The sequence below is a fragment of the Pristis pectinata genome, chromosome 23 (assembly GCF_009764475.1).
Source record: "Pristis pectinata isolate sPriPec2 chromosome 23, sPriPec2.1.pri, whole genome shotgun sequence".
Taxonomy (NCBI): Eukaryota; Metazoa; Chordata; class Chondrichthyes; order Rhinopristiformes; family Pristidae; genus Pristis; species Pristis pectinata.
In genome coordinates, this window is record NC_067427.1 from 10,545,662 (window position 1) to 10,571,346 (window position 25,685).

General features: G+C 40.2%; 1 protein-coding gene across 1 annotated transcript in view; it reads left to right on the plus strand.

Annotated features, from left to right (window-relative positions):
* The window catches only part of ddx31 (DEAD (Asp-Glu-Ala-Asp) box polypeptide 31), an 86,049-nt gene that overhangs the window by 24,015 nt on the left and 36,349 nt on the right, over nt 1–25,685 (plus strand). Inside the window, exons 15-17 of the mRNA XM_052037075.1 lie at nt 10,243–10,293; nt 16,245–16,384; nt 24,264–24,342. Coding sequence (XP_051893035.1) covers nt 10,243–10,293; nt 16,245–16,384; nt 24,264–24,342 — 270 coding nt within the window. The remainder of the gene's footprint in view (nt 1–10,242; nt 10,294–16,244; nt 16,385–24,263; nt 24,343–25,685) is intronic.

The window sequence follows — 25,685 nt, forward strand, 5'->3', positions numbered from 1 at the left end:
TAGAAAATTCCTTTTCCTTTTTACTTTTTCATTTGTGGCAAACACTGACAAAGGTACATCTAGTTTGTTAAGAATATGGTGAGGTCCATAATTTTTAAGTGCCACAGCACAAGGTAATGAGGGGATTTATAGGATATAGAACATTACAGCACAGTACAGGCCCTTTGGCCCACAATGTTGTGCCGATTGTTTAACCTACTCTAAGATCAATCTAACCATTCCCTCCCACATACCCCTCCATTTTTCTATCGTCCATGTGCCTAAGAGTCTCTTAAATGTCCCTAATGTATCTGCCTCTACTAGCACCCCTGGCAGTGCGTTCCATGCACCCACCACTCTCTGAGTAAAAAAAAAACTTACCTCTGATATCCCCCCTGTACCTCCCTCCAATCACCTTAAAAATTATGCCCCTTCATGTTAGCCATTTCTGCCCTGGGAAAAAGTCTCTGACTGTCCACACGATCTATGCCTCTTTATCATCTAGTACACCTCTATCAGGTCATCTCTCATCCTCCTTTGCTCCAAAGAGAAAAGCCCTAGCTCACTCAACCTATCCTCATAAGACATGCTCTCCAATCCAGGCAGCATCCTGGTAAAAAGGGTGAGGTCACATGTTGGTGTGACTGGGCTGATTCCTTTCCCTAAAGAAACATGATGAACCAATCTTAGGTATTACAACAAACTTCAATTTTTCCCTACCCCATGAATTACCAGATTTATTGAAAAGCAAAATATAGCTTTTGTAGGAAATCGGAAATAAAAACAAAATTCTGAAAATGCTCACCAGGTCAGGCAGCTGTGAAATGTTCAAAACAAATTTTAAATTGCAGAGAGCAGGGGCAGGCAGATGTAACATCTAGGTTCAGATGTGTGAAGACTGGAGGAAAGATGGAGTTTATCCTTCTGTCTCTCCTTTCTCCCCCCACCTCTATACTCAACCCTTCTGCAAATTAAATTGCTTAATTTCTAATTTTTCCCAGTTCTGATCAAAGGTCATCAACCTGAAGTGTAAACTTTGTTTTTCTCTCTTTGCAGGTGACACCTAACCTGTTGACTATTTCCAGCATTTTCCGTTTTTATACCATATGTATTGAATTTTGTTTTATGGTTTGCAATGCATTGGTATCACTGTCAAGCCAGCACTTATTGTCAGTGCTTAACTGCCTATCATTGACATCTTTGGATCTCAACATAGGATAGTAAGGGTGCATTTACCCTGCAGATACCAGTGTGATTCCACTGGCTGTAGATTGGATTGCAGTCAGGTAGAAGCCTATTGCACTGGTTGCCTGCTGCTTTTATTAGAATACTTGTTAAAAAGAAAATAAAAGGTAGTAGAAAAAGGAGAACCTTAGAGCGTGGGTAAGTACATGGAACTACAACGTTGTGGCCATTACAGAGACTTGGCCGTCACAAGGGCAGGAATGGGTGCTGGATATTCCGGGAGTTAGGTATTTCAAAAAGGACAGGAACAGAGGTAAAAGAGGTGGGGGAGTGGCTTTGCTGATCAGGGACAGTGTCACAGCTGTAGAAAGGGAGGATGTTCCTGGAGGGATCGTCTACTGAGTAAGTGTGGGTGGAAGTCAGAAACAGGAAGGGAGCGATCACACTATCGGTAGTATTCTACAGACTCCCCAATAGCAGCAGAGACACTGAGGAGCAGATCAGGAGGCAGATTTTGGAGAGATGCAAAAATAACAGGCTTGTTGTCATGGGTGATTTCAACTTCCCTAATATTGATTGGCACCTCCTTAGAGTAAAGGGGATAGAAGGGGCAGAGTTTGTTAGGTGTGTCCAGGAAGGATTCCTGACACAGTATGTGGACAGGCTGATCAGAGGAGAGGCCATACTACTAGGCAATGAGCCTGATCAGGTTTCAGATCTCTCAGTGGGAGAGCATTTTGGAGACAGTGACCATCACTCCTTGACCTTTACCATAGCCTTGGAGAGGGATAGGAGTAGATGATATGGGAAAGTATTTAATTGGGGGAGGGGGAATTATGATGCTATTAGGCAGGACCTTGGGAGTGTAAATTGGGTACAGATTTTCTTGGGGAAGTGCACAACGGAAATGTGGAGGTTGGTTAGGGAGTACTTGCATGGGGTTCTGGATAGGTTTGTCCCATTAAGGCAGGGTAAGGATGGTAGAGTGAAGGAACCATGGTCGACGAGATGTAGAATATCTTGTCAAGAGGAGGAAAGAAGCTTACCTTAGGTTTAGAAAGCAAGGATCAGACAGGGCTCTGGAGAGTTGCAAGGTAGCCAGGATGGAGCTTAAGAATGGACTTAGGAGGGGGCGTGAGAAGGCCTTGGCGAGTAGGATTAAGGAAAACCCCATGGTGTTCTACACGTATGTGACAGATAGGAGGATGACTAGAGTGAGGGTAGGACCGATCAAGGATAAAAGAGGAAACGTGCCTGGAATCGGAAGAGGTAGGGGAGGTCCTTAATGAATACTTTGCTTCAGTACTCACCAGTGAGAGAGACCTTGAAGTTTGTGAGGATGGCATACAACAGGCTGACATGCTCGGGCATGTCGATGTGAGGAAAGAGGATATGCTGGAACTTTTGAAAAACATTAGGATAGGTAAGTCACCGGGGCTGGATGGGATATATCCAAGGTTATTACCGGAAGCAAGGGAAGAGATTGCTGCGCCTTTGGCGATGATCTTTGCGTCCTCACTGGCCACGGTAGTGCCAGATGATTGGAGTCTGGCGAATGTTGTTCCTTTGTTCAAGAAAGGGAGTAGAGATAACCCTGGGAATTACAGACCAGTGGTGGGCAAATTACTGGAGAAGATTCTCAGAGACAGGATTTATGGGCATTTGGAGAAGCATAGGCTGATTAGGGACAGTCAGCATGGCTTTGTGAGGGGCAGGTCATGCTTCACGAGCCTGATTGAATTCTTTGAGGATGTGACAAAGCACATTGATGAAGGTAGAGCAGTGGATGTGCTGTATATGGATTTTAGTAAGGCATTTGATAAGGTTCCTCATGGAAGGCTCATTCAGAAAGTCACGAGGCATGGGATCCAGGGAAACTTGGCTGTGTAGATTCAGAATTGGCTCGCCCATAGAAGACAGAGGGTGGTTGTAGATGGAGCGTATTCTGACTGGAGGTCGGTGACCAGTGGTGTTCTGCGGGGATCTGTTCTGGGACCCCTTCTCTTTGTGATTTTTTTTTTTATAAGTGACTTGGATAAGTATGTGGAAGGGTGCGTTAGTAAGTTTGCAGATGACACGAAGGTTGGTGGTGGTGTGGACAGTGTAGAAGATTGCTGTAGGTTACAACAGGACATTGATAGGATGCAGAGCTAGGCTGAGAAGTGGCAGGTGGAGTTCAACCCGGAAGAGTGAAGTGATACACTTTGGAAGATAGAATTTGAAGACAGAATACAAGGTTAATGGCAGGACTCTTAGCATTGTGGAGGAACAGAGGGATCTTGGGGTCCACGTCCATAGATCCCTCAAAGTTGCCGCGCAGGTTGATAGGGCTGTTAAGAAGGCATATGGTGTGTTGGCCTTCATTAGTCGGAGTATTGAGTTCAAGAGCCGCGAGGTAGTGTTGCAGCTCTATAAAACTCTGGTTAGACCACACTTGGAGTATTGTGTTCAGTTCTGGTCATTATAGGAAGGATATGGAAGCTTTAGAGAGGGTGCTGAGGAGATTACCAGGATGCTGCCTGGATTGGAGACCATGTCTTATGAGGACAGGTTGAGCGAGCTAGGGCTTTTCTCTTTGGAGTGAAGCACGATGAGAGGTGACTTGATAGAGGTGTACAAGATGATAAGAGGCATAAATCGAGTGGACAGTCAGAGACGTTTTCCCAGGGTGAAAATGGCTAACATGGGGGTGGGGGGTGGCATAATTTTAAGGTGATTGGAGGAAGGTATAAGGGGGATGTCAGGGGTAGGTTTTATGCACAGAGTGGTGGGTGCGTGGAACGCACTACCTGCAGAGGTGGTGGAGGCAGATACATAAGGGACATTTAAGAGACTCTTAGGTAGGCACATGGATGATAGAAAAATGCAGATCTATGTAGGAGGGAAGGGTTAATAGATCTTAGAGCAGGATAAAATGTTGGCATAACGTCGTGGGCCGAAGGGCCTGTACTGTGCTGTTACGTTCTCCTGATCTTTTCAATTTTGAAGTCATAGAAAGTGCCTAGAGAATTTGCGAATATCTCTAAAATTATATAAATTAGGGTTGATAGTGCAGTAGATTTACTTGCCATGTGATGCTGAACCAAAGCACTTCAGTTTTGAACTATTTTCCTTAAGGATTTAGAGTTGGAACTAAATTCTGACAATTTGTATACACGTGCTGATGTTATCTGCAAGACCTCATTGCTAGGTGGCCTGGTTTATGGCTTCAGTTGAAATATTGAAATCAAAGGAAAGGGTACATGTGTAGGCCTCAGCAGTACAAAGCCCTGTTCCCTGTAGACTTTTACTCTTTCGGCCATTCCCTACAATTTGCAGCCATTTAATCAGCTCACTACCACATGCAATTGTGACAACACAAACCTGCTGCTTCTATTGCTGCTATAGGAATAATTGCACTTAGATTTAGTATAGTATTTTAGTTTAATTGTTGTAATTTTGCATTGAAGCAATTTTTCACAAAGATGGATAGATTGGCAGGGAACCTTAAATAGAAGAAATATAGCTGCAAGTATGATTGAAGAGTAATGAAAATACACAGAAGATCCATCAGTATCCAAAAAGATAAGACATGCTCACATTTTCAGACACAAGCTTGCATCAGAAATTTTTAAGTAAAATCTGAACTACTCCTAAAGCAAAGTTTAATTTATGAAGATAACAGTAGTTAACTGAACTTTAATAGTTAAGTATGTGAAAAGAAATTGACTGAAGTATTTATTTACCCTGATGTGGTTATACAGTGTGCTAAGAAACTTTATCTCTGCTTTGACTACACTGACAGCAGCAGGAAAGTAAGCAGGGAATTGCCACATTCACTACTTGGTTAATAAACTGGCAAAGCAGATTACCCAGTTATTCTAGAACTCATCCAGCTTACTATTTTGTGATTAAAAATAATAATTATCCACATCATCTTATTCCTGCTGTCTGATATCAGCTGACCGTTGTGATTGACACACCTCTGACACCCTTCCGTCTATAGTCATATTCAAATGTTCCTATAATACAAAGGAGGCCATTCAGCCCATCATATATCAGCTGGCTATCATAAAAATTCCATCAATCCCATTCCCCCCTTTATTTTCCAGTGGTCTATTCCATCTCACATACCCTTTTGACTCCTGCCACCTAATTCTTTTGCCACCCATCCCCACTAGGGTAGTTTACAGTAGCCAATTAACCTACTGGCATGTCTTTGGGACATGGGAGGAAACTGGAGCACCCAGGGAAAACCCAAGCATTAACAGGGAGAATGTGTAAATTCCACACAGACCACAGTGGAAGTCGAGACCAAACCTTGATCACTGGAGTTGTGAGGCAGCAGCTCGACCTGCTGCACCGCTATGTCACCATTATTGTGCATTGATTCAGAAAATCATGAAGTTTGTCCTCTCAAAAGACATGGGTCTTTACTGAAGAAGTGATATAAGCAGTTGTTCAAAATATCCCAACCACACTCTCTGGAAAATTACAAATAAATTATAGAAAATCATGAAGTTTGTCCTCTCAAAAGACATGGGTCTTTACTGAAGAAGTGATATAAGCAGTTGTTCAAAATATCCCAACCACACTCTCTGGAAAATTACAAATAAATTATTAGTTCTTTCCAAATTTTCAGGTAAATATAAAAGATAAAATAGCTGCCAAAATTGTTTATTAAAAATGTTAATCTTGTGTGTTTAAATGAGCAAAAAAGCAGGATCTTTTAAAATAAGGGTACAGAAACACCCTCCCATTGCCCTGCTAGTACATAGGCCATTCGCTTCCTGCAGCCAGGCGGGAGAGTAACTGACTTGTTCCCAAGTCAATAGCTGTGCAAATAATCTGCTTGCTATGAGACACATGATGGCAACCTGGTGACCTACCCTTATGGGAAGGTTGCAGGCCTTTGCTCAGCATCTCCCGACACAGCATGGCTTACATCAAAAACTCAGCGGAGTAATGAGATTTTATTTGCATGTCTCCTCCATAGCACAGTACTGTTACAAGTTGTAAATTTAAGAATATCCTTGCATTCACTTTATTCCATTCTGTTCCTGCTCTATGACTTGTTTTGAACTGACTGTGCTCGTATAATAAAGAGACAGGTGTGTTTTGTCCACTTAGAGCTAAAAATGACCAAGCTGCTGCTGTCAGGTATTAATCTGAGCTGTGTGTTGGATTGTTTTGGCTCTCCTTGCTACTGCTCAGACTGCAGAAGGTGGCATTCTGCACTCCAAAGGTGGCAGATGCTGATCTCTAAACGTGTGAATCTTGACTATTTCCACTCACAGAAAAAGTGTAAATTACAGCTATCGGGAGTAATTAGCGCTGATAAACCCTTCCGAGCTCATCCTGTTTGTAATGACGCACTCCTGAACTGCTCTTTCATGGCAAGCTGTCACCAAAGAAAAATAACCAAGCAAAGAACACCAGGTTTTACTGGGTAGGGTTTTACTTTTCCTTCCATGCCTAATCTGAGTAGTACATTTCAAGTTTCAACCAAGGTAATATCTTTGTGTTGCAATAATTTTCAAGTATTGAGTAAACAGGTTCTATCCAAAAATAAAGGAAAATGTACAATTTAGAAACAAAAGCTAGGCAGAGCTAACCCTCTGCACAATGTGCCATGATATATTTATCATTCCAGCTGTAACATACACAGTAACGATTCAAATGTGGGAATTTATTTTCCAAGAGATTCTAAAATTTGCATTAATGTACACACTTTGAATAACTTCCTGTTGTGTAGTTGTTGATCTGTAGGGTTTCATTTATTCATAGACTTCCCTTTACTGGGCACTAGAAAAATTACAAACAATATCTGAATGTGAAATGGTGTCCGGCCACTTACACATTTCCTTAGCCAGATAAAATATGAAAGGTAAAATAAAACCATGTTACAAAAAGTGTCTGTGCATGTGCACTCATATGTCCACTGTAGGGTGTTGCAAATATGTTAACATTTCACCATATGTTTTAATAATATTGATGAGAGAATGTCTGAAGTAGAATACTTGGTGTATTAGGTCAGTTTTATAGCTTGAAGTTTAACAACATTATCTTTTTATTACAGGAATTTGTTTTGGGTTATAACCCTTAAATTAGATCTTTATTTTAAACTTGTGCTCATACATTATAATTGTGTTCATGGCATGCTCGGATATGAGTACCTGTCCGCAATTCCCCATGTGGTGAGTTTGATCTGGATTGCACCAGCAAGGGCCATTAAATTATAACCACTGAATAACATTGTGACCAGAACAGATGACCCAAGTAAACTTTCAGCATGAGCTTAATCCAGCTTGGTGCATGTCACATCAATTAACCTCTGACAACACTCTGTGCTGGTTCCTGCCAGACTGTCCCTTTCCATCCAACAGCAATCAGTTAATGCACAAAAATTTTAAATTACTGAAGATCCATTTCTAAAATAACCATTTAGTTCACCACCTGAGCCAATTTCTTCAGTCCACTCTCATTCTGACACTATAACAGTTGTATGGTGAGAAACCTATTGACACACTGATTTTCTCCTGTAACAGCACAACACGCACACTGTTCACTTTGTGGACTCAAGAGATTTTTCTCACAAAAACAGCAAGAGTGACTCGGTAGCACCGCTACTGACCAAGCAGACTGCATCCTGAAGGATGTAACTGCCAGACTGGGCTTGTGGCCAAGGGAAGGTGAGAGTAACTGCCCTTGCAGGCAAGGGCACCATTTTGACTGAGTATTACAGAGCTCTGGTTGAATTTTTGATGCAAGACAGGGTTAAAACTCTCCACTGGCTGAAGTCATACCAAACATAGGAAGATGGTTGTGGTTGTTGGAGACCAGTCATCTCATCCCCAGGATTTCACTGCTGGAGTTCTTCGAGGCAATGTCCCAAGCACAGCTATCTTCAGCTGTGTCAATGGCCTTTCTTTCATTGTAAGGTCAGGTGTGGATATTCCCTGACGATTGTACAGTGTTCAGTTCAATTCACAACTCCTCAGAAAATGAAGCAATCTGTTCCCACGTGCAATAAGAACAGCACAATCTTTGGGCTCGATCTGACAAGAGGCCAATTACTGCACAATTGCTAGGTGCTGACTTTCCTACATGAGACAGACTAACCACCTCCCATTCATTTTCAATAAGATTACCATCATTGAATCTCCACTATTAATATTCCAATGGTTGCCATTGACCAGGAACTTATCTGAGCCCGTCACATAAATACTGTAGATACAAGAACAGGTCAGAGTTTGTCTTAATTTCTCAGAGCTTTTCCATCATTTACAAGGCAAAAGTCAAAAAATGAGACAATACTGTTCACTTGCCCACTTCAGTAGAGCACCAAACATCCACAAAATGCTCAAAACCATCCAGGACAAAACAGCACAAATGATAAACACCCCGTTCGATGTTTAAACATTCACTTCCATTGCTGCTAATGCATCACGGTGACACCATACGGCTTCTACAGTTTACACCGTAACAATGTGCCAAGTCTTCTTTGACAGCACCTTCCAAACTTGTGATATCTATGGCCTAGAAGCTCAAGGGGAGCCGATATATGGGAAGACTATCTCCAAGTTTCTTTGCAAGTCATAAATCCTACTGATTTGGAGATAATTCACTCTTCTTTCATCGTTTTTGATCCAAAATCCTGGAATTCCCTAATAAGCACCTTCAAGAAAGCAGCTTATCACTATCTTCTCAAAGGAATGGATGATAAAATGGTTGCCTTACCAACAACACTTAAATCCTGTGAATGAATAATGATAACGTCTCAAATAGATATATCTAATTGTCTATGCCTTAGCTTGGTAGGTTGCAGTTGGGCCATTGCTGATAGTGCCAGGGGAGGTGCATAAGCAGTATAGTTCATCAACATGTATATTGAACTAAATGCTTATTTAAGTTAATTGTTTGCTATTAGTTTGGAGCCCATCTCTAACAATACAAGGTCTTATTACATGCTCTTTCTTGGTGGGGAAAATGTCATGAATGTAGATATCCTACCTTTCCATTTCTTTCTTTCACCAGCCTGTGTCCCCACCCACTACCAATAGCCCAGTTAGTGACCTTAAACCAATAAAGTTCATTATCTCTTGAACTGTATCCACTTCCATTTGTCCTGTGCAGTCCTAGTGACTTGTTTCAAGCAAAATTGTTGGGATAATGAAGATTATGGCTGAGTCCGCAAATAACCAAATTGTTGTTTCATTAAGCAAAGGGACATTTAAGAACTTTCCCTTTCATGGTTTTAATTCTTTTTATTTTATGCAGCTCTTCATATAGTTTGCATATTTGACCTGCAATATTCATATTTAATGGACCTTGCAATAGTTAAACTTCAATTTGCTGCTGTACATTTACAAATAACCTTTAATGATGCACTAATTGTTTGTTTAAACCTCTGCAGATTCCCTATTTTTGTACATTTTGATGAAAAAATAATTCCCAGCTTGAGGTTAAAAAGCTTCAGTTCATTTTGGATTTATTCCTAGAAATGCTTTGTCGAATTGCCTCAGTCAAGCCTGCTTGCATTAAAGTGTTACACACATTTTTAATTACATATATTATTGCCTCTGTAATTGTTCATTTGGACCTTGTTCTTTTTGGTAATGGTACAGGTTTAGGAAAGGTCATTCATATGAATTGTGTGCACCTTGTGCTGAAGAGCTAACCTAAGATGCCAGTTTCCTCTGGTTTCAAACAGTTGTAGGCACTTCTGACAGCTTTAACTCCCTCTTACTCCTTCACTGATAGCAGGGTACAATCTGCCGCCTAGACAACAGGGGCCACTACCCTGCTGCTGGCTTTCTGCAAAAGGCAATAATGACTTTTGGCAGGATGGTGGGATGACAGTGGCAAAATGGTGGCCCCTCCTAGTGAATCGTTAGGTTTCCCCCTCTCCATTAGCTTGCTCGCTTTGCAAGCTTCTGCACCAAATAAATGAGTCATTTGAATCCAACTGACAAGCTGGCACCGATTGCCCTGCGGTCCATCTGTACTTTCAGGCATCATGTAGTCCACCAAGTGGCATGCTGGGGTCTTGCCTCAGCACCATGTAATCTTCTATTCTGTCTCTTTTTCCTCCGAAAGGACGTAGCAGCACGTGGGCTGGACCTGCCAGAAGTCACGTGGATTGTTCAGGTAAGCATCAGTTCTTCAGTGGCAATCAGCCTTCCTAGATAAAATGATTTGTAAGTATTGTGCATGTTGCAAATGGTCCTTGATCTGCTCTATCAATTTATATATTAGTCGTTCTTTTGTTTTCCGTGGCATTTTACTAAGAACATTTATTTGTTCCAGTTATTAATTCTAAATAATTAAAATTCCAAATAATGATCGTGGCACGATGCTGCCTCAGTTTCAGGGATCCGGGTTCAATCCTGACCTTAGGTGCAGCCTGTGCAGAGTTTGCATGTTATCTCGGTAACCACAAGGGTTTTCTCCAGGTGCTCTGCTTTCCTCCCATATCCCAAAGTATAGTTGGTAGGTTAACTGGCTACTCCAAATTGCTCCTTAGTGTAGGAGTCAAAGAGGAGTGGTTAAGAATATGTACAGGAAAATAAGGAGAGTGGGAATAGGACTAATAGGATTTCTGTCTGGGAACTGACATGGAACTGATGGGCTGAACAGCCTCCTGTGTCATCATAAGTATAAGATAAGAAACCTACAAAATTTGAAGAATTGACTCATGGTTGGGTGGGCTTGAAGTGGGAAGCATGGGCCTTTTTGCTTTACCATTCCACTTCTGATTCACAGATTTTTTAATAGAAATAGTTTAAAATTACTTCAGTCTGTGTCAGCTGGGCTAAATTATATCTTTATAGAACAAGTCAAACTTTATAATCGGTTTATAGTTGATGTTGGCTCTCGAGTGCGTGACAGTCGGAGTACTGTCACCAGCAAATTTTTTTGGATGTTTCATGGAGGCCCCAGTGATTCAAGTAGTTCAAGTGACCATTTTTGTTTCTCAATTACAGGCAGGGAATGGCAGAGGAAACCAGACCTTTGCTGCAAGCCTCCTGCCTGACAGTGCAGGGCAGTAATAGAGAGGTGCTAGGGAGAGGGTCAGAGGTTGCATCATGAGGGAGTAGTTGGAGATTGCAGAAGTGTTGTCAGAGATCAGGGGTTGGAGCAAATTGGATGCCGTGATTGACTACTTTCAAGATTGTAAAAATCTTATCTGACCAGAACAGAATGCCCATGTAATCTAACACTCACAGCTTAATCATGAATATTTGCACATTTGTTAAAGGCAAATATTGTTTGGCTAGATTATTGTTTTATTGAAGAAGTAATGGATGATAAGATAAGATATCTTTATTAATCATGTACATCGAAACACACAGTGAAATGCATCTTTTGCATAGAATGTTCTGGGGCAGCCCACAAGTGTCGCCACGCTTCTGGCACCAACATAGCATGCCCACAACTTCCTAACCCGTATGTCTTTGGAATGTGGTAGGAAACCAGAGCACCCGGAGGAAACCCACGCAGACACGGGGAGAAAGTACAAACTTCTTACAGACTGCAGCCGGAATTCAACCTGGGTTGCTGGTGCTGTAATAGCTTATGCTAACTGCTACACTGAAAGTTAAAGGAAATGCTTTGAATGTATATGGATTTTCAGAAGGTCTAAGATAAAATGTTTTATACAAGGTTTGTTAGAGTATTTGAATCCACTTTTGTTCTTTGTACAAGAAGCACCATATCAAAATTGTCTGGCACAAAAGTTGCTGGTTATGTAAACAGTGAAGATGATTGTAAAAGACTTGAAGAAAACATTGAAGTTCATATGATGGGCTGACAGGTGGCAGATAAAATTTAATGTGAAGAAGTACAAAATAGATGGCAAAACCTTCCCTGATATTACCAGATTATAATCTAAACAGTGGGATATGAATGAGCAGAGAGACATTGAAGATTCAGAGATGTGACACCACATGGTTTAATATTTTCAGGTTAGAGTCATGGAGAGATGCAGCACGGAAACAGGCCTTTCAATCACCGAGTCTGCGCTGGCCATCAACCATCCATTTTACACTTTTTACTCTTCAACCCACCCCGATTCCATCACTCACATCCACTCTAGGGGCAACTTACAGTGGCCAATTAACCACCAACCCTGCATGGTTTTGGAATGTGGGAGGAAACCTGGGAACCAAAGGAGACCCACACAGTCACAAGGAGAACCTGCAAGCTCCATACTGACAGCGCCTGAGGTCAGGATTGAAATGGGGTCTCTGGCACTGTGAGGCAGTGACTCTACTAACTGCACCACTGTGCAGGCTTAAGTTGGAGAATAGGATTTAAGAGTGAAGAGGTCACGATAAAGGAAAAGAGGATATTTAACCTGAAAATGATGAAATGGGTTAGAAGAAATTACTTTGTACTTATAGTTGATGGAATATGAAATGATTTGCCACATATAACAGTTGAGGTAGAAACCACTGGGTCCTTTGAGAGCAAAGCAAGTACATAGATATGGGAGAGATGCAGGTCAGTGGAATTGATTTTTGATTGTTCTAATGTAAAGCTGTCATTGACACAAAGGATTGAATGGCCTCCTCCTGTGTTGCAAGCTTCTGTGCTTCCTAATACAGTAAGGGTGAAGAATTGTTGTACTTCCCTGCAGAGTATTTAGATTTGTAAGGGTTGGCTGAGTTTTAAATGCAACGAAAAAGAAATTGAGTTTGGAGTTGATTTAATTTATTTAATATTCCTTTTAATCAAAGTGATAGTTATATTTGCCTACAAGTGTAACCTATAAATATTAGTTGTTAACTATAATATTTGTATCTTCCCAATGAGCTGGATGGTGAGCATCCTACAGCACGATGTCATAGTGGGAGTGGTAATGAACTCCAGAACTGTATCTCCCAAGAAACCTGGTGCCTTCCTGCTCCCTGCCATGTAAATGAGTCTGCATCATATTGTGTGTAGATGCTGGTGAAATATTTTTGAAGAACTGAACACTATAATTGGACTGTAACTGCAGTCCAGGGCACGGGCTAGAATACCCCTTACAGAGTACCATGTGGCCTCGTGGGTGGAAGTATAGGAACTTTCCATAGGCTTTGGAGCACTGTCCGTTGAAGGTGACCTTCAGGGAGTAATTATTTGCCTTCACAAATAAGCAGTTATAACTACAACAGCTTGACAGCTTGGCCGGGATGTCAAAACCTGTCCGAGGTGTAAGATGCGTGGGCTATTTTGGGTCTGTTAAACTGGCTTCAGCCACAGTTTAACTGTGACATCGCTGTCTCTTGTTTCCATGGAGATAAATGGTAATCCTGCAACCTTGATATGTTTGTGCATTTTTTTTTCTATGACGATCACTTTTTTTAATTTTATGTCTTATTAGCAGTCTTGCAAACCTTGTGAGGGATGTATTTTAAACCCATTTTGAAATATTTCCAATCTTTCTTGACCACTGAGCCCTCAAAACTGTGTTGCACTTGCACCAGTCTTACTTGCTCATTATTCCCGTGCTCTTGGGTTCAGTAACAGGATTTCACTGTACTTTGTCATTAAGAACAATATTACTTCCATTTAATTGTGTTTTCACCTCTGTGTGTTTTAATAATGAAGGTCATCTATATATTCCTCTTTTCAATTGAAATTGGTGACCACAGTATTTTACAAGTAACTTAAGTGGGATTTATGTGAATGAAATGGAATGGAAAAGTAATGCATTCTTTTCACATTGCAAGAACAGGCTAGACAAGCTGAAGGTGCATCTAAGTCATGTATATTCTCCCATGCATTTGTGGACAGATGATTTTCACATTATATTGATGCTCATGTTAATAAGATTAGCAGTAGTCCATTTATTACTGATGTTCTTGAGCTCCTGTTCGATCAGTTATTTGCACAGAAGCCGAAATAGGAGCGAGGAGCTTCTCAAGTTGGTTGTAGTGACCTCCAAGCTTCATAATTTAAACCATCGATGTCTACATAAGAATAAATGACAAAGATAAAGTGCTGCTTTTCCAAGCTTGAATGAATACTGCATCCACCTAGGGCTTCATGTCAAACAAGGAGTCCTCTCTCCACCTATACCTACCTTTCATCAATTCTTGCCACCATTGCCCCTTCATCAACAGTTAAAGTATTATTATTTCCTGGCTCCACAGCATCTTAAGATATGATAGATTACAGCATCTGCTTTACTGAGGAATAATAGTTGCTCTCAGGTGGGTGTTATTTTTCACCCTATTAGGATAACTAGATAAACTAAGATGGAGAACGGGGCGAATTGGGTGACTCTTCTATATTCCCTTATGTCATTGAAGGAGACCACTCAACCCATAGGGCCATGCCAGCTCTCAGAGCAATCCCATTCCCCTTGCAACCTATTCTAATTCTCATGCCCATCAACTCATAGTTTACAGTAGCCAATTACCCTACTGACCAGCACATCTTTGGGATATGGGAGGAAACCAGAGCACCCGAGGACAACCCACATGGTCACAGGGAGAACGTGCAAATTCCAGGCAGCTCTGGAGGTCAGGATAGAACTGGAAGGTGTGAGACAGTAGAACTGTCTGTTGTGCCATTCAAATGACCAGCCCTGGTACAATGGGTTGGATGGCCTCCTTGGCTGTATGATATATTTATGTAACAGTGTGCATCCAATAGAAAGTATGATAAGTAAATAAGCTTTTTTCTGTGCAGATCTCCGAGTTTCAACACTTTCCAGACTGTCTCTACTGCTTTCTGTGTGGAATTGCTTTTAAGCTATGTGATTCATCCTTTGTTTTCGGTGATACACTAACCTTTATGGCTCTTTATTTTAACTGGGGATTTGCCAAGTCATTTGAATTTTTCAAGACTCCTTGCCTGAGGATTTTGTTTACTTCAGCCTATTGATGGATGCGGATCAAAGAAGCACAGAATGACCATGACCTAATTGAATGGCAGAATTGGCTTTGGGTGCTTATGATGTTAATAATGTTTTTATCAAATGTTTTGTATTTCTCCAAGTTTTTTTTCCAAATGTACAAGGAGCAAAACAAGCTCCTTTCAATTCTAGAGTTATTGCACACAGAAGAATTATAGCAAAATTCCAATAACCCACTATCCAATTACTTGGAAATCCTGATGGTTCAGCAACAGCTTCAATGGATGCTGATGCACACGCTTGCCTCGATGCATTTGAGACCCAGGTTCCCCTCAACCACCCCACCCCCCTGCCGGGTTCCCTTGCTTACCTCAATGCACCAGGGCCCTGGATTCCCACAATCCCTTCAACACAACAGGGACAGGGGTTCTTGCAATCTTCTCATCACATGGATCCCTTGTTCCTACACTCTCCTTATACTCACCAGGTCTCTGGTTTCCATGCTCCCTTTCAACACATCAGGGTTCAGGGTTCTCATGCTCCCTTCTACATACCGGGGGCCCCATTTGCCAAGCTGCCTTCAAACTCACCTGCTTCTGTTTCCATGCTCCCTTTAAACTTCGCTGGAAAATTTATTATCCTACTGTATCATCTTTTAAAAAAAAATTGGAAGTGTTTTGAAGTAATTAAAGTAATTTTGAAGTAATTTCCAGAGGCCTAGAAAATCTGCCAATCCGACATTACCAAAATTCCAAACTTGCCAGATTAATGAAGCTTTACTGTACTATCCATGCATAATGAGCATAGGAATTGTTCAAACAGGCTGTTGCTTAAGGAGCGTTGTTGCTTAAGAAGCATTGTTGTGATTGTCACCTAATTTTACCATTTCCTTTGGAAATATCCGCATTTTCAAAAACCACTGCCAGTGGGAACCTGTTGCTTTCATTTAGATTCCCATCTGTGGCAGAAGGGGACCATATCTTTTTAAATCACCTAGCCCCATTGATACACCAGTGCCAATTTTCTGCCAGGAATGGCAGGAAGCAATTATTGAAGAAGACTAAAGAAAATTTTCCCGAACAGTACAGGCCCTTGGACCCACTATGTTGTACCGAACTATATGTGTTACATATATAACTCATGTTTCAAAGCACAAAGGAAAATCTAACCTTATTAAGTGACCTCATTGAAGTGAATGGAACACTTATTTTTTTTAAAAAATCAGTTTTATTTTTCTTCTTGACTGTTACAGTATAATGCTCCAACCTCACCTGCTGAATATGTTCACCGAGTGGGTCGGACGGCCCGGATTGGATCCTGTGGAAACAGTCTTCTTTTTCTCACTCCCTCTGAAGCAGAATATGTGAATACCCTTGTATCTCACCAAATCAGGTGAGTCATGTCAAAAGGGAACAAAGACAATATTTTCCGAAGTTACTCAGAGCTTTATTTAGTTTTCAATGCTACATTATTGGTGTGGGAAGTTGTGGGGTGCTTTTCCTCCAGCTACTTTAGCATTATAATGCCATACTCACTGACCCATCTACTTCCGATGATTAAAACAGGAGATTTTTGGATTGCACAGTGTAAAATTTAGTTTGAAAACCATGTTGAACAGTTCAAACACAACTCTGATCAACTGCCTTTGTCTGTTGAAACCCACCAAGTATATTACACACCCAGGAACAGCTTTATCACAACTAAAATAATATGCTCTTGTATATTAATGAATCATTTCAGGTCTTTAGAGGTTGCCTCACAGTTATGAAAGCGATCTCAAGTTAGTCTGGTTTGTTGTGCTGAATTTGAGTTTTGGTTAATTTTTAAAGTAGATGCTATATTAAGGAATTGTCTTGCTTTGATTTTGAACTATGCATATCAAATTAGTCAAACACCATCTATGGTAAGGAAAGTGGTTATCTTTTCAGATCAATAACTTTTCATCACTCACAGCCCTGGCTCAGTTGGTGACACTCCTGCACCTAAGTTTGCTGGATGTGCATTAAGCTACCACTCTAGAGACATGAACACACAAATTTAGGCTGATAGTTTGGTGCAGTACTGAGGGAGTTGAAGGGGTGGTCTTTAAGATGAGATGTTAAATTGAGGCATCCATTTATTCTGTTGGGTAGATGTAAAAGATTTCATGATGTACTTTGAAGTATTCTAGAAGCTTGCTTGTTATTTCTTACATAACAGCAGTGGGCGCACATAAAAATGGTTCTTTGGTGTAAGGTAGCTAAGTGTATGGAGGGATTGGAAAAAATGAATGCAATGTTGAGATTTAAATGAGGCACTGCTAAACGGAGTCAATGTAGGTCAGCAAGCAAAGGGCTGTTGGATAAACCACACATGTTCCAAGTTAGAATACAGACAGCAAAGATTTAGATGACCTCCAATTTGTGTAGAATTGATAAGGGTGTTTGGCCAAGTGCATTGAAGTCATCAGCTTTAGAAATATCAAAGGCATGGATTAATGTTTCAGCAGTAAATTAACTGAGGCAAGAGCAACATTGGGCTACTTTATTGCAGTGAAAGTAGATGCTTTTTGACAGAGTGGGTATGTGACAGGAGATTTATCTTGAAGTCACCAAGATTGCAATCTGTTTGGTTCAGTTTCAACCGTTGCCAAAGAGAATGTCTAGGGAGTTGAAATAAAAACATAAAATACTTGTAGTACTCAGCAGGTTGGGCAACATATGTAGAGAAAGATAAAGTTAACATTTCAGGGTGATGACCTTTCCTTAGTTCTCCGGCTATAAATGAGTGGATAAGAAAGGACTCAAACATGTGCTATCTCACCCTACTAAGTGGAGAGGCATTAGAAATGGGTGGTATGGTTAAAGTTGTCAAAGGCTTCAGACAGGTTGAGAAGGACAAGCAGTAGAGCATCACAGTCGCGTAGGATGTCATGAGTGATTTTTTGATTAGAAATGTTGTAGTACTGTGGCCAGACAAAACCAATTTTGGAAGGATTCAGGCATGAAGTTGCAGCAAAGTTCGGCAGAGATGTGAGGGGCAACTGCATGTTCTTGCGCTTTGGTAAAGGATAGGAGGTTGGAGATGGGGTGGTTGCTCACTAGATAAGAGGAGTGAAGTGTTTATTACTTTTTGGAAAAATTGATAAGAGTACAGTTGAAGAAGAGGGGGCTATACATAAAAGAGAGTGCCATTAACAATAGGAGCCAAGAAGGGAAGAGGGTTGTCAGTACTTTAAAGAGATTGGTAAATTGCTTTATTATTGTCACATGTATGGGGGTACAATGAAAAACTTTGTTTTGCATGCCATGCATACGGGTCATTTCATGAGATTTCATCAATGCATTGAGGTAGTACAAGGGAAAACAATATCAGAATGCAGAATAAAGTGTTACAGTTCCCGAGAAAGTGCAGTGCAGGCAGACAATAAGGTGCAAGGCCATAGCGAGGTAGATTGAGAGGTTCAAGAGTCCATCTTATCATACTAGGGGGCCATTCAATAGTCTTCTAACAGTGGGGTAGAAGCTGTCCTTAAGCCTGGTGGTATGTGCTTTCAGGCTTTTGTATCTTCTGCTTGATGGGAAGGTGGAGAAGAGAGAATGTCCAGGGTGGATGGAGTCTTTGATTATGTTGGCTGCTTTACCAAGACAGTGAAGTGTAGACAGAGCCCATGTAGAGGAGGCTGGTTTCCTTGATGTGCTGAACTGTGTCCGCAACTCTCTGCAGTTTCTTGCGGTCTTGGGCAGAGCAGTTGCCAAACCAAGCCGTGATGCATCTGGATAGCATACTTTCTATGGCACTATTGCACTAGCTTTTGGAAAAAGGGGTTGAGGAGAATGGGGGGATTAGTTTAAAACCATGGAACCAAGACTGCAAAAGGATGGGTGAAAGATGAGCAATGTTTAATAGCACATGGGATGAATTGATTACAGAGGATTGAAACAGCAGAGATGACTAAAGGTTTTGGGAGTGGACGGGCTTTGGCAGTGTAATGGAACTGCAGGTTTCCAATCTTTGTGATGGCGAGTATGTAGGATTGGAAGTTTGAATGAAATGTCTCAATTGCAAACTTTGGTTCAGGCAGAGGAAATACTCATGGAATATTTGGTGTGAAGACATTTCCTGGAGGTTCATTGAAGTCAATGGAATAACTTTCAGAGGCAGACTACAAAACACTGCTGGTGTTACATAATTGATTATGGCAATATTACAACGCAAAGATAGGGGCTTTAGTCTTCCAAAGTTTAATTGAAGGAACTGGCAGCTTATTGACAACAAGTCTTAACAATGCAGAGGCAGCAGAGCAGCCAAGTCATCAGCATATATTTGGAAGCATACTCCATATTTAGTAACATGTAGAAAGAGGCTGAGAAAAGATTTCGAGGAATTCCAAAGTTAACAATTTGAGGCTTGAAGATGTGTTGGCTATGATCAAATTGCTAAAATTTCAACCAAGTAATGCAATCATTATGAGCTAACAATGGAAGAAAGATATTGGAAGGGAAAAGTACAGTTAACCATGTCAACTGCTACAGTGAGACCAAAGAGAACAAGGCAAGATCATAGGCACAGAGGATGTCATTAATGACTTTGGGTATGTCATTTTATTGCTGTGGCAGAAACAGAAGCTCAATTAAAGAGATTCAAAGATGGAAATTCAAACCAAGATTTGTGTGGATTTGGAAAATAACAACTAGTTCAAACTAATTCTCCAATTGGTTTGGAAAATAAAATATTGTAACAGGTATGTGGTTTACAGGAGTGTGAGAAGGTATCGAGGGTGGATATAAGAGTGGTACCAAACCAAAACAACTTGGGTTCAATTTGAAACTTTAACATGAATGTGAATTGAATGAGAAATCTCTATTACAAAATAATTGACCTTGCTTGTAAGTCTATTTCTGTTCTTTAAATAGAAAACTGTTGTATTTTTATTTGCTCCCAGTGAACTTCATTGAGCAGCATATTTTGCAGTCTGTCAATCTCTGGTTTTAATTGGAACAAGATGTGTAGAGCTAGAGAGAGAGATAATACACAACAATGTCACCGGCTTTACTGTGTTCAACAGCACAGGTTTAATATAATGCGGCTTCCAGAAATTTAAGTTTATTCTGAAACTGTACAAAATTATGCCTATTAAAAAGCAGTGAGCAAGCATTTTACTGAAAGGCACCAAACTCAACAGTTACTTATTTATATCCCTACTTTCTCAGGAGCCTTGATGAGTACTGGTCAGTCTGTTGTCCCAAGTACTTCCATTTGCAAAGATTGTGCAAGTTGCAAACCCCTTAAAAAACACTGTTTGTGTCCTCTGTACTAGGAAAGAAAAACTGCATACTGGGTTATTGGCCCAAATCTTAAATTAAATTGTCAGAGCTGTCTCCATAATGCTCTGTTTATAATACTGGACAGCAATTTATTTTGACGGCGTGTGTTGCACCATGCTGCAAGCTGCCTTTATGGATCATTGGTGCAATTCATCAGCTCTCACTGTCCGCTCATTCATTCACTGAGTCAGTGTGTAGGATTCCTAACATGGATCTGAAGCTCAGCTGTTGTGGGCTTGCTGCCTAGCTTATCTATACATACAATTCTTAACTCATCGTAACTTAAATTGAGGGAAACCAAATAAAAGTGTAATGAAACGTGCAATGAGAAAAGAGTAAAGAGAAGTTCCTTAAAATCTGATTTAAGTTTTGAAAGGGGATTTTATGTTTTACCATATATTGAATGCTCCTAGTTTATCCTGTGGCGTGTTGTTTTAAATGTCCTTTGACAAAGAACCAAGTTGTGAACAGATCCATTACCTTGATTTAACTGGTAGACTTTCAAGCCAAAGAACCCTGCTTATAAGGTATTTTTCTCCCATTACCACTCTTGATCTCACCAGTAGTGGTCACATTATCTGTTTCTACATAATACCCAGGGTGCCCTTGCCGCCTCCTCTGTCGGAAAGTTCTTGGCTTCTGTTCAGTTTCTCCTTGTTGTGGTAACACACTGTGTCGAAGGTTGTGGATATTAATTTATTATATCACTCTGTAGCATGCTGCTGTGGTCTCTTATATTTTCTATTCTGTGTCCTGTGTTCAGGCAACTGATGCATTGGGTGTAAACTTTTATCTCTTAGAAGTCATGAATCAAAACATGAAACATTATGACATCTTGTGGTTGCAAGTTGCACATTGTATATTTTTTCAATGTGCTTTCTTTTTAAAGAATAACACACAAAGTAATTGATTCCCTATACAAATAAATAAAAATGGAATAAATGTTTATTACCAGTTAATACTGACAAGTATATCTACAGTAGCTGGCTTTTGTCTTTAGTGTTCAGCCTCGGATAACACTTCTTAAATCTTGATTTAAAAAAAAGACCAGGTTGCCCATTCTGCAACACATTGCTAAAGTTTACAAGCAATTATCTCAGCACTCAACACTATAAGTAGCATTTATTTGGCTGGCCTGAAATTTCATGGAACCTACACTCTGCCAAGCTTCTTGGGAATGCTCTTATTTCCCAATTAGTTTGCTGTGTAGCTGCAGCTTAGGTGCAAAATTCCACTAGATGCTTTTGACTATTTCATGAAGAAGACCAAATCTGTTGCGTGTGCCACAGAAGTTGAAGACTGTTGCACTATTTAAAATATCTATGATTCAAGTGCTTGGTTTCAACTTTGACCAGCTGGCACAATACTTGATAATTAAGGGGAAAAGTGATTAGTTTTTTTGACCTAACTGTGTCTTTGTTGGAATAGAATTGCTTAGCCTGCCTGAGGTGAGAGAAGGGAATGGAAGAGCTGGACAGCTGCATAAACATTGCAATGCTGGTATCCATAACTTGGAGAAAGGGGGAGCAGGGGAGGTTGTTCCTAGTTCAGGGCAGCAGTATTGTGCAAACCTTGAACTGTCTGTAGCAAAGGTTTTTGAGAATAATCATTATAGCAACAACTTAAAAACAAGATAAAGTGACCCAAAACGAGATAAAAACAACCCAAAAACAAAGCAAATCTGTAATTGGAATGCTTTATGAACTAAAGAATATTTGTTAGGGGGAGACATTTATCTATGGTCATCTGTATTAAACACGTGAAAATATTAGCCTGGTAAATTTTAGCAATGTGTCATAGAATAAGGATCTTTGGCGTCTTTGATCAACATTAAAGCCATGCAAGAGTGGACTTAGTTTCCCATGTTCAGTTCCAGTTCAAGTTGAGTGTGGCAGTGAGTGTAGCATTCACTAATACAATCCTATGCATTCAGTGTTAACAGATAAAGGTCGATATCTACCCTTGGCTTTTGAATATTTTTTTTGTTCTTGGAAAAGGGGAAGTCACATGTCAGTTGGCAAAAGTGAAGGTAAATTGGAGCTTGGAGCAGTGGATCTGCGTGGGCAGTTTGTCCAACATTGAGCCAGTATCTGCTAAAATAAATAAATAATGTGAATGACTATAGGAACACTATTTTAAGCATTTCTTTCTAATTTAAAAAAAACTAGTTAAAGTGTATGGAGGGTATTCAGACCATCACCAACCATACATAGAGCAAAAGAAAAATCATGTGGTAATAACTAGTTGATGCCACATTCAAGTTACAAATGCCCATCCTCAGAAGATGTGAGGAGGTTCTGAGGTGGGTTAAAAGCTGTAGGGTTTTCAGACACTTGGGAAGCTTATATAATGTAAAGCAGTGACTTGGATTTGATGGTTGTACTTGGAATTTTGTTGATATCCTTTTTATCCAGATTGACCTGAGTGTAAGCACTTACTACTCAGATGAGGTTTTTATTGCAGTGAAGTACATGAATCAGCAGAGCCTGTACTGAATAATCTGGACTCCTGCCTTGATTTCATATTTCCTCCAATCAGAAAGAAGGATGAGCAAGTTAATAGAATAGACCACCTGCTATCCCCCTACTGTCAGTGCCATTGGCTTCCTGCCTCAGGCTACACTTATTGCTGGTCAGGATGGCCTATGACCATTTTTAATTAGCAATTCTAATCAAAATTACAATATTTTTTCACAGCCGTTGTGAAACTGCATGCATTATTCTGCGTTTTTTTTTCCCCTAGTGTTGGGTGGAATTTTAATTTTCTGTTTATACCAGCTCTGAGCTTGCAATGTGTTGAAAACTGCTGCAGTATGGTCTTGTGCTGTGCTGTGCTTTCCCCTCCCCCTTTTTGCTGTATCGCGTACATCATGCTCTGTTTGTGAACTGCTCACAGAAGCTCCACAGCCAGCCTTGCAATTTCTCAGCTCTATGATTGCTCATTCACTGATTCATTAAGACAAGTGTGGCTTCAGCCTGGCACGGGCACTTGGATGATGGCTACCTGCTGTGATTCAGTTCAAATATCTTGGAGACTAGTGCCTGGCAGGTTGCCAGAAGAGAATGGCATGGAAACATCAGAGATATCACTATTACCCCCTCCTCCCCACCATTTTAATCCATGATGTTTTCATTAACCTTTCACAACAATTGTCATACAGTACATTTCACTTAAATGTACCCCTGACACATACCTAGTCAGTAAAAGAGGAAATGTGGATTTGGAACAGACTGAAACAGGACATTAAATAACTTAAACCTGAAGGATAAAAGGGACAATCTGCAAAGTTATAATTAATGGGAAAATAACCACCAGAAAGCAGATAAATAAAAATGCTCATTTAAATGGGAAGTTGAAAACAACTTGCAGCAGAAGCTGGGAATCTGAAATAAAACAGAAAATGCTGGAAATACTCAGCAGGTCAGGCATCCATGAAGTTAGAAACAGAGTTAATGTTTCAGGTCAATGATCAGAACTGATTAAATAGGAAATATAGATATGATTGTGGAAAAGAATGAGGGGTGATGGGTAGCAGAAAAGCAACAGACATTGCATTCTTTATATTTCCATGATTGCAACTCCAGAGGGCAATTAAGTTCACTCTGAGATTGGAATCATGTGGAGGCTGGTATGATAAAGAGTCCTTCCACTGCAGGACATTAGTGAACCAACACAGAACTGTTCTGATGCTCAGTCACACAAATTGCCAAATTTATTGATTTTCAGTTTCATACCTTGCTGTGACATCTAAACAGGCAGGTTGCTCGCCTAGTACAATAACCACTAGGCTACCATACTTAGGTTTATAATAGTACCTGGCAACTCTAGTCTATGGAATCTCATATTCATGAAACATTGTTTCCTTTTCATCACAAATGCTCCCAGGTAACTTTATTGTGGCAGTGCTGATTTACCATTAACTATGGGTGGAAAAGATGAGTGAATTATTTCTCCTCTTCCTTCAGTGTCTCTGAAATAAAAATGGAGAATATACTTTCTACACTGTTGATGCAGCGCGTGCAAAGAAAAATATCTGGAAATAAGGTTTGTGACTTTTCTTTCTCTTTACTTTAAAATATTGTATTCAAGTACTGGTGTTAACAGTGATGAAATTTCCTGAATAAGTGAAGATAGTTTCCGACAATCTTTTCAAACCTTCCCTGGATAGCAAAACTGGTAGGCTACCACTAGAATGCTGACTTGATCAGTGATATTTCTTGGGGTAATGAAAATCTTGATGTAAGCCAACCTCAACATATTAATTAGCTTTCCTAATAGCTTTATGGCAACTAAGCTGCTGTGTATGAATAATGAGAGCAGGAGATGAATGAGTTTTGTGCTTATTATTTTGTAGTCTGTTGTAGGGCTTGTCCTGGGTCACAGAATCCAGAAATCCCTTTTAAAAAGGAAAATGAATGGCCCATTTCCACTTCCTCCTGCAGATTACCGTGGATAGTCTCTAGGAAATATATTGCCAACTATAAAGGGAATTGTCTTTGCAACTTTGTGGACCTTGGTGCTTTAGTGTTGTATTACAATGCTTAATTATGTCTTACTATATTCTTAAGAAATGGAAATATGGTTGATAAATGATTAATGATAAGTTTAGTTAGTATTTACAGTGACTTTCTCTGCTTTTCACAGATCTCCTAATCTAGCTTTCTTTGTTTAGAAACCTATTAGTTTTGAAAATTTCAGTTTTCTTGGGTCATCTCAATTTTCCACATAAGCAAATGACAGGCTTATGAATAAAATCAGGAATAGAGAGTTGAAGTTGATGTTCGAAATGATTCTTTACATTGGTCCAAATCTTCCGTAGACCCACTTGGTCCTTGCCTCCTCACTAAACTCATCCTTGCCTGAAGCAGCACCACCAGCCCTGCCGCCCAAGCACAGACTTGCTCAAGTAAGCCAGCTCTCAGCTGGTTGGTGAGGCCCAGAGCAGCTGGAATCTTTCCAAATAAATATACAAGAATTGCTTTGACAGCTGTTTAAGCCACACCCCTCATTTTACCCACTATCAAAGAGATTGAATCTTTGTAAATACCTCTGGCATTTGCAAACATTATAAGACATTTAAAAGCTTTTAAAAATTAAACTTCTTAAAATTCCTGAATAAAAAAAACTTATAACTTCAAAAAACATTTAAAGATAATTAAATATATTTAAGTCTGATTTTTAAAAAGTAAATTAACCGTAGGGTTACCTTCTCCCTCACAGATGTTCTTATCTGTTCAAATAAATGGTCTCACTGTTCCTTTTCTAGGTCTAACCTGACACAGGAGCAATGGGTAGATTTCACATCTAAAATGCTAGGAAATCTGTGGATGTACCTGCTGCATCACTGGACTCCATGAGGAGTCAAAGTACAACAGGAAAAAGCCTGC